Below are 9,527 nucleotides of genomic sequence, written 5' to 3' on the forward strand. Positions count from 1 at the left end.
CCACCCCCGGGAGATGGACTGAAGCCCTTTGCTGGGCTAATTTGATTCTTTCACTGGAAAAGGATGCCAGGGGCAGCTTGAAGGGGTTTGGTGTTAGCAGAGGAGCTGAGGCTAAAAATATCGACTTGCTGACTGGTACTTGGAGAAGATGGGGTTGAAGATCACTGTCCAGTTCACAGAACCAGCGGCAGCACCCCAGAGGCTGCTCTCCGGAGTATTCCTCTCCGTGTAAACCAAGCTGTTCCTACTCATCATCCTTGAGCAAAGGGATTCTCTGTCTCTAGAGCAAGAACTTGGATATTTCCACATTTAGACTCAGCTTGCTGGAGGACAGCAAGCTCTTTTGATATTTTATTGAAAACAAGTGTTACTTGTGAAAATATGTTTTATTACCTCGAAGTATTCATATAAGAAGGCACTTCTGTTACAGCCACGTTAAAAGCACTGAATTGAATGAAAGCATTAGAATTAAATCTCCATAGCTATATCATGGTCGGCATAACGCTGGTGAGGGTGATGTCCCCAGCGATGCAGAGCTTGGTGATCTCGTTCAGCTTCTTCTCACGGAAGTTGTACTGCAGGAAGTGAGCGTCGTTGACCGCTACCTTGAAGTGATCCACCTCGCAGAGGACCTGGAGCTGAAATAAAGACCTCAAAAATCAGCCAAAAGATAACCATCAGATTTGTCCTAGGAAGAAGTTCTGAGCCAGAGCAGGAGCAGGCTGGCACTGGCTAAAGGTTTCTGCCAGCCTGGTGGCATGCAGATGAGCTGGTGCAGCAACTCTGGGCTGGAAAAACACTGATGACCTTTGACTTCTCCAAAGCCCTGCTCTGTTCTTCCTCCTTTGCGTTTTAGCTTGGAGTTTCTGTCTCCTCGTGACTATGACAGCATCTTGAATCAGAAGCACCCTATGGTTTGCACAGGGAGAGCTGAGTTTTCGCCAAACATGAACCTATTTTGCTTATAAAGAAAGCCTGGGGAGAAAAATACTTTATAGAAACCCGCCCAACGACTGTGTAAATAACAAGGATTTACTAAGAAATGGGAATAACGGAGTGAGGAGAAGCTTTACCCTGGGCACCTGGACTGCAGGAGAGGGTAAGCAGCTCAGGGAAGGTGCTGCAGGGCTGCCCCAAAAGCACCCCAGGGAGTTGATTCCTGTGTCCTTACAGTAAATCTCATTGCACAACCAAACCCTCCCAGTGTGCGGTGCAGGTGCCGTTGGTGCGTTTGGGTTGAGATGGGGGAGCTCTGCTACCTTGAAAGGTTTTCCAGGTTCGAAGGGAAACCTCTGAGCTGTTCTCTCCTCCTTTCCCCAGTTATCCCGGAACATTGAATTACAGACGACGACTCCCCTGTCACATTCCTTGAAGCGGGGATTGAAGTGGAAGGCAATGTCATGCCCCCTCTTGAAATCCAGTGAAAACCTGCAAAGACAATCATGGATTCACTGGTTTTCCTACAAAAGCTCTGGGCTTGCTGGAAGTAGCACCGAGCAGGCAGAATCCCCGGCACAGACCCCATTAGAGGATAACGGAGCATTTATTTAAGGTAATATTTGATTTTACACCAGCCTGGTGTTATTCAGGAACAGAAAGCAAATCCCAGCTCCCCTGTTCCACCAGGCAGTGCCCCACGATCTCCCCTGCTCAACCCCCCATACCTGTTTGGGTTGTGATTGACGGTGCCCGTGATGGTTATGAGGAGCCGAGGGATGAGTCCTGCCTGCAGGGGCAGCTCGAAGGGGAGTTTCTGGGAGGCAACGGGGATTTGGTGTTAGTAGAAAACCGTGTCTGAAGCCAAAGCCTCAAGCCCAGGCTGGGGCATGGTTTGACAGCCCTGGGACACAGCAATGACCACCCCATCCCTCTGGGGACACTCAGCCCTGCGTCCCTCCCGGAGCCAGGATAAAATAGGCAGTGAATCACAGAATGGTTTGGGTTGGAAGGGACCTCAAAGCCCATCCAGTTCCAATCCCCTTGCCATGGGCAGGGACACCATGCTCAAAGCTCCATCCAACCTGGCCTTGAACATCTCCAGGGATGGGGCAGCCACCACTTCTCTGGGCAACCTGGGCCAGGGCCTCCTCACCCTCATGTTGAAGAGTTTCTTCCTAATTGTCTCATCTAAATCTTCCCCTTCCAATTTAAGGCAACCCCCTCTCGTCCTACCCATCCATGCTCTCGCAAAAAATCTCTCCCCAGCTTTCTTGTAGGCTCCCTTCAGGTACTGGAAGCTCCTTTAAGAAGACACAGAAACCCATATAATTAATAAGAGTCATTACCAGGGGAGGAGCTGGTCCTCCCTGTGGAGGAGGGTGCCCAAATCCTGGGGCAGGATGTGGTCCTGGTCCTCCTGGTCCTCCAGGACATGGCCCTGGTGCTGCAGGTCCTCCAGGATATGGTCCTGGTCCTCCAGGGTATGCTCCTGGGCAGCCAGGGTAGGCTCCTGGTCCTCCAGGGTTTGATCCTGGTCCTCCAGGATACAGCCCTGGTGTTCCTGGGCAGCCAGGGTACATGGGGAACGCCCCAGGAGCCGGGGGGTAGCCGTGGGGTGGGTGCGCAGAGGGGTTGGGGTTGTTGCAGGAAGGCAAAGCGTCAGATAGCTGGAAACAGAGGGGAGAGAGGGTTTAGGTGGACGACATAAATCCTGAGGACAGGCTGAGCCCTCCAGCATCCCTTGTTCAATGCCTGCAGCATGTGACAATGGCAAGAGCTCAGCTGGTCTCCAGATGCTGGAGGGCAATGCCTGGGCTGGGGCATTTTTTTTTTAACCCTTCCAGGGATGGTGACTCCACCACTGTCCTGGGCAGCCTCTGTCAGGGCTTCACCACTCTTTCAGCAAAGAAATATTTCCTAATACCCCATCTAAACCTCCCCTGGTGCAACTTGAGGCCATTTCCTCTCATCCTATCACCTGGGAGAAGAGACCAGCACCCACCTCACCACAACCTCCTTTCATGAGCTGCAGAGAGCAATGAGGTCTCCCCTCAGCCTCCTTTTCTCTAGGCTAAACAAGCCCAAGTCCCTCAGCTGCTCCCATAACCCCTGTTCTCGAGCCCCTTCACCAGCTCCGCTCCCTTCTCTGGACTCACTCCAGTCCCTCAATGTTCTTCTTGTAGTGAGGGGCCCAAAACTGAACCCAGGATTCGAGGTGCAGCCTCACCAGTGCCGAGTGCAGGGGCACAACCCCATGGCTGATACAAACCAAGATCCCTCTTGGCCACCTGGGCCACTGCTGGCTCCTGTTCAGTCGCTGTCACCCAGCTCCCCCAGGTCCTCCAGGCAGCTTTCCAGCTGCTCTTCCCCAAGCCTGGAGCTGCACGGGGTTGTTGTGACCCAAGTGCAGGACCCTGGCACTTGGCCTTGTTGAACTTCATCCCACTGACCTCAAGAAGCTGCGCTCCCACCCCTGCTGAAGGTCCCCACTTTGTGTTTAACCAAAGCCGTACTTACAGAGAAACCGTGTGACATTTTTCCTAAAACAAAAAGACAAAAGGCTCCGTTTTAACAAACACCATCCAAAAAGCACAGATTTTTGGGGAGATTTACAGCTTCCAGCAGCAGCGGCTGGAATGGGTAAGTCCCCAGTCACATACCTGCCTGTCAGAACCAACAGCTCTGGTACCGCAGAACAAACCCTCACCTGACACCTGTGGGAGAAATTGAGGGTCACCGACATGAGCAGCCTGAACGGCTCTGGGGGTGAATCCAGCCCGAAGACCCTCTGGATGAGATTGGCCACTGCAGGGTTGATGTTGATGCAACCACTGTCGACCTTACAATGATGCTGGTGTCAAGCAGAGAGGGGGGACTGGACTACAGGGACCTGGTGCTGCTCCACCCTGAGAGCTCTCACCTCCTTCCAGTCTCTCCATGGGCTTTCACCTGTTTTATTTCTTAATGCTCACAGGGAAGCACCACACAGCATCTCAACACTGCCAAAGCTCCCTTGTCCTCTGAGACCCACGGGTCATTGAACCATAGAATGGTTTGGGTTAGAAGAGACCTCAAAGCCCATCCGGTCCCACCCCTGCCCTGGGCAGGGACACCTCCCACTGGATCAGGGGCTCCAAGCCCCATCCAGCCTGGCCTTGAACCCCTCCAGGGATGGGGCAGCCACCCCTGCTCTGGGCAACCTGGGCCAGGGCCTCCCCACCCTCACAGTGAAGAATTTCTTCCTAAAATCTCATCTCAATCTCCCCTCTTTCAGCTCAAAACCATTCCCCCTCATCCTGTCCCTGCCCTCCCTGACCAAGAGCCCCTCCCCAGCTTTCCTGGAGTCCCTTTCAGTATGGGAAGCTGCTACAAGCTCTCCCTCAATGTTCTCTTCTCCAGACTGAACAACCCCAACTCTCTCAGCCTGGCCTCGTATAAAAGGTGCTCCAGCCCTCAGATCATCTCTGTCACCTCCTGTGGACTCGCTCCACGTCCTTCCCGTGCTGAGAACTCTAGAACTGAACGCAGACTCCGGGCAAGGCCTCATGAGAGCAGAGCAGAGGGGCAGAATCACCCGATTTGGTGATTTGCAAACCCTCTCTGCAGCCCTGCTGGCACCCTGGAGAGCTTGGCAAGGAAGCCAGGAGGGTACACGACCACCTCCCTGGACCGACGCATGGGATGGATGCTTGCAAGAGGCATGGAAAGGCAAACAGAGGATGGATTCCCTTTTCTCCCCCCACTCATCCCTACAGCAGCCAGAGGGAACTTTGAGAGGGACGCAGATGCCACCGGCCGCTCCGGGCCAGCAAATCGAAGCTGTTTTATAAGTTTTCTGAACCCACCCTGAGTCATACCTGCCTGCGTGCAGAAACAGCCACAGCCCTGAGCTGAATTCCTCCCAACAAAGAGAGCATTCATGAAAGAAGAGGGGGGGAAAAAAAAAATAAGGGAGAGGCAGAAACTGGGAAAGAAAAGGAAAATTCCAAACTGAAAACAGAGATGGAAAATTCTCTTTGAAAGAAACATTTGGATGCACGAAAGTCACAGCAAGTCTCGCTCAGGAATAACGACAGCCACAAGTTTTCACAAGCAACAAATAACCTCGTTCCCAGGAAAACATTCCTCCCTGCGAGCCTGCGTGATTTTTGAGGCAGGCTTTCAACCCCCACCAGGAGCCCCGGCTGTTTGAACAGCTCATATCTTGCAAAGCTCTTATTTGCCTTCTGGGGATTTTGAAGCCCTTGGGTTTGCCGTTTGTGCAGTGGGGTGAAGCCAAGGGTGCGCAAAGCTCCTGCCGACTCCTTGGAGCTGGATCCCGCTGGATTGGGTTTGGTGGAGCCGCAAGGACACAGCAAGGGGTCCTGTCTGCTCCCCCCTCTTCTCTCTGCAGCCTCAGGGATAAGAGATTTTGCTGCTTTGCATGGATTTCTTACTGCTTTAGCTCCGTTGGGATGGAGCCTCAGGTCTCCCTGTTGGCACTGGGATGGCCACTTGGATATTTGTAAGCGAAGCCTTGGAAAAAAGGCTGTTCCTCTGCCACTAAATGGTGGCACCGGATCCTGCGGGTCACCCCATCCCTCCCTGTCACTGCAGCCTTGTAGCTCTTGGACGTGGCTCCCTCTGGAACTGCTCCGGTGGGTGATGTGCCCGCTGCTGGGCTGCCACAGCCGTGGGAAGGGGATTTCTCCCAGCTCTGCTCGGAGCCACCCGGCATTCCCAACACCCTTCTGGCCATCAGACCCGAACGCCGCGATCTCTCCCCAGCAGCTCCGAGCTCTCACCCACCCGAAGGGAGATCGGCCACGGGGAACGTCCCAGGGCAGACACCTACAGAACACCCCGAGTGTTTCCTATATTCAGGGAAAACAGAAAAACTTCTATTTGGGGATGAAATAGGTTTCCTCCCCTCGGTGCTATTCCTGCAGGGACGTTCCGTGTGTCTCAGCCTCCCACGCACCGATGCTCGCTCCCACTCCTCCGTCTTGTTTCTTGGGGCATGGGCAGGGCTCTCCTGACACCCTTTTTTTTGGATCCAGGTTTGTGCCTCCTTAATTTCCACCATCCCACTGTTATCCCAAGCATTCTCTGAAAGCAGAGACCACATCCACTCATGTCCCAGCTCCCACTCCAACCCACCCAGGGACGAGGGCAGCTTTAACCCCAACGAATCCTGCCTGATCCCATTGGGGATGCGCTGGATCCCACCCTTTGGATGCATCCACTCACCTCCTGCTCCCAGGGGCAGCTCTGGGGCTGGAGTCCCACGGCAGCCAGGGTGACACCGAGGTGGCACTGGGCACCCCGCCTGCTCGGGGCGGGGACGGGGCGGGGATGCACTGGGAGATGCCACCCATGGGCATCCCCAGGGTCCCTCCCACTGGAAAAATCACTGGCAGCAGCAGGAGAGCATTCACTTTCTCTTCACTAAGTCGTGACACCATCAACGGGCAGAACTACGCAGGGAAAAAATTGAGTTTCTCATGTTTTATGTCTATATCTGCACATCCGAGGTTTTCGTCTTCCTCAGAAGCTCAGTAAAATACAGATTTGATTTGTGTTTTCTGCTTCTCTGCAGCAACTGGCAAGGAAAAAGAAAAAAAAACAGGAAAAACTTTGGATTTCATTCGCTGCAGCAAGGCTGACAGAGACTCGGTGCTGGAAAATCCTTGATGAAGCTGTAATTTCAATGAGTACGACTTTACTGCCGGTTAATCAGGGTGAATCATCCTCTGTTTGCTCAGCTGGCTTCACAGCTTAAAGCAATAGAAAAGAAAAAGGCACAGAAAAGGGGCAATGGTTTTAAACTGAAAAAGGGGAGATTGAGATGAGATTTGAGGAGGAAACGTTTTGCTGTGAGGGTGGGGAGGCCCTGGCCCAGGTTGCCCAGAGCAGGGGTGGCTGCCCCATCCCTGGAGGGGTTCAAGGCCAGGTTGGATGGGGCTTGGAGCCCCTGATCCAGTGGGAGGTGTCCCTGCCCAGGGCAGGGGTGGGACTGGATGGGCTTTGAGGTCCCTTACAATCCAAACCATTCTATGACTCTATGAAGTTGCACCAGGGGAGGTTTAGGTTGGATATTAGGAAAAATTTCTTTACTGAAAGAGCAGTGAAGCCCTGGCAGAGGCTGCCCAGGGCAGGGGTGGATTCTCCATCCCTGGAGGGGTTCAAAAAGCATGTAGAGGTGGCACTTTGGGACGTGGTTCAGTGGACACAGTGCTGTTGGGCTGATGGTTGGACTGGATGAGTATAGAGGTCTTTTCCAACCTTAATGATTCTATGATTCTAATTATCTCGCCACTGCCTTATTGCTGGGTTGCCATTTAATACCACTTGGCTCTTTCACAGTCAGATAAACACCGAGCATTTTAAATGGGGACAGTAAATTGTGTTTATAGAATGTTTAGCCACAGGGAGGGGCACGTTGGCGCCTACATCCCTGAGAAACAGTGTGATCTGGTGGCCAAGCCACCTGCCTGGGACCGTCACCTCTCCCACCACTTGGGTCTGCAATTCCAGGCTTCAAATTTTACGCTGTACTGAGCGAGGCTGCATTTTACATCAAGTAAATTCATCAGAAATTCATTCTCCTACGAAACTGGAGAAGAGGAGGCTGAGGGGAGACCTCATTGCTCTCTACAACTCCCTGAAAGGAGGTTGTGGAGAGGAGGGAGCTGGGCTCTTCTCCCAAGGGACAGGGGACAGGACGAGAGGGAATGGCCTCAAGCTCCACCAGGGGAGGGTCAGGCTGGACATAAGGAAAAAAATTTTCACAGAACGGGTCATTGGGCAGTGGCAGAGGCTGCCCAGGGAGGGGGTTGAGTCCCCTTCCCTGGAGGGGTTTAAGGGACGGGTGGACGAGGTGCTGAGGGACATGGGTTAGTGATTGATGGGAATGGTTGGACTCGATGATCTGGTGGGTCTTTTCCAACCTGGTGATTCTGTGATTCTATGAAACCTGACATGAAACAGGGCTTGGATTTAAGCCTCATGCGTAATGCGTTGCCGTTTCATCCAAGTCTGCGCAGCTGCAAGTTATGACATCTCCAAAAAGCACCGTCGCTCACTAAAATGTTGCTGGTCTTCCCCGGATTTTGTCAAGTTCAGTGCTAAAAATAATCCCTACAGACCCAGCCTTCCCTGCTGGGGAGGATTTAGCAAGAAATGATCAGCTGGGAAGGCTTGGAGCAAGCACCACTGCCACCTGCTGATGGCAACAGCACAGGGGGTGTCCAGAGAACAGCTCGGAGAGCAAAAAAAATCATAGAATCATAGAATCACCAGGTTGGAAGAGACCCACCAGATCATTGAGTCCAACCATTCCTATCAAACACTAACCCATGTCCCTCAGCACCTCGTCCACCCGTCCCTTAAACCCCTCCAGGGAAGGGGACTCAACCCCCTCCCTGGGCAGCCTCTGCCAGTGACCAATGACCCTTTCTGTGATAGTCATAAACTCTTTTTTTTTTCAGCACCTCGTTTTCCTTTGACCCATTCGGGTGGTTTTTCGCTTGGTTCCACCCCACAGACACTCTGATTTTAGCAACTGCTTGTGCTGACAGCCAGTACAGACCAAGAGGAGAGCATCGAGACGAGGGGGAACACAGCGGCAGCGCAGACCTGCTGATGGCATCAACCCCAAGTTCCAGGTTACGTGGTGTTGCTCCCACTCAGCTTTCCGAGTGGGAAAATAAGGACAGCACCAGGGCTGAAGTGCAAATGTGGAAGCATGAAATGGAAGCAGCTAAGAGTTAGAGGTGTACGCATTATCATAGAATGGTTTGGGTTGGAAGGGACCTCAAAGCCCATCCAGTCCCACCCCTGCCATGGGCAGGGACACCTCCCACTGGATCAGGGGCTCCAAGCCCCATCCAACCTGGCCTTGAACCCCTCCAGGGATGGGGCAGCCACCCCTGCTCTGGGCAACCTGGGCCAGGGCCTCCCCACCCTCTTCTCCCGAAGATCTCATCTCAATCTCCCTTCTCTCAGCTTAGAACTGTTCCCCCCCATCCTGTCCCTGCCTTCCCTGATCCAGAGCCCCTCCCCAGCTTTCCTGGAGCCCCTTGCAGTGCTTGAAGCTGCTCTAAGGTCTCCCATGAGCCTTCTCTTCTCCAGGCTGAACAACCCCAGCTCTCAGCCTGGCCTCATAGCAGAGCTGCTCCAGCCCTCAGATCATCTCCACGACCTGCTCGGGACTCGCTCCAACAGTTCCATGTCCTTCCTGTGCTGAGGACTCCACAACTGAACGCTCCAGGTGGGGTCTCACCAGAGCGGAGTGGAGAGGGATCTTTAAGTATTTAACATATTAAAAAGCTTTTAGGAGAATCAACTCTGACACCCTGTCAGGCACAGCTTGACCCAGGAGCTCAAGGTTAAGTTCCTTATCTCCACCACAGCCCATGAACCAGGTCAGATCTTTTGCAGACAAGAAGACTGGGACCCGCAATTAAGCCCCAAGGCGTGTCGGCCCTGCTGGGCGTCAGGAGACAGCTGGCAAGGGGACAGAAGCACAGTTATGGAGGTTTTATCTCTCCATCTCTCATATAACAGGGAGGGAACCCTCTGGAAAGTGATAGCGCAGAGCTGAAGTG

At 53.2% G+C, this 9,527-nt stretch overlaps 1 protein-coding gene across 1 annotated transcript; it reads right to left on the reverse strand.

Moving 5' to 3' along the window:
• Nucleotides 1-367: 367 nt before the first annotated feature.
• LGALS3 (galectin 3) lies at nt 368-6,215 on the reverse strand. The gene is made up of 7 exons (XM_069856915.1): nt 6,169-6,215; nt 3,600-3,653; nt 3,457-3,479; nt 2,286-2,606; nt 1,665-1,753; nt 1,260-1,428; nt 368-638 (listed from the first exon to the last, which is right to left on the reverse strand). The coding sequence occupies exons 3-7, from the start codon at nt 3,472-3,474 to the stop codon at nt 483-485; spliced, it is 753 nt and encodes a 250-aa protein (XP_069713016.1). The 5' UTR covers nt 3,475-3,479; nt 3,600-3,653; nt 6,169-6,215; the 3' UTR covers nt 368-482.
• Nucleotides 6,216-9,527: the final 3,312 nt, after the last annotated feature.

The sequence above is a fragment of the Phaenicophaeus curvirostris genome, chromosome 5 (genome assembly GCF_032191515.1).
Source record: "Phaenicophaeus curvirostris isolate KB17595 chromosome 5, BPBGC_Pcur_1.0, whole genome shotgun sequence".
Classification (NCBI taxonomy): domain Eukaryota; kingdom Metazoa; phylum Chordata; class Aves; order Cuculiformes; family Cuculidae; genus Phaenicophaeus; species Phaenicophaeus curvirostris.

Bases quoted from the DNA above. Each gene is read 5' to 3' on its own strand.
- LGALS3 (XM_069856915.1), bottom strand. The intron at 1,754-2,285 runs GTAATGACTCTT...GTTGCCTCCCAG, and splicing joins GAGGACCAGCTCCTCCCCTG to AAACTCCCCTTCGAGCTGCC. The intron at 1,429-1,664 runs GTATGGGGGGTT...TTGTCTTTGCAG, and splicing joins GTCAATCACAACCCAAACAG to GTTTTCACTGGATTTCAAGA.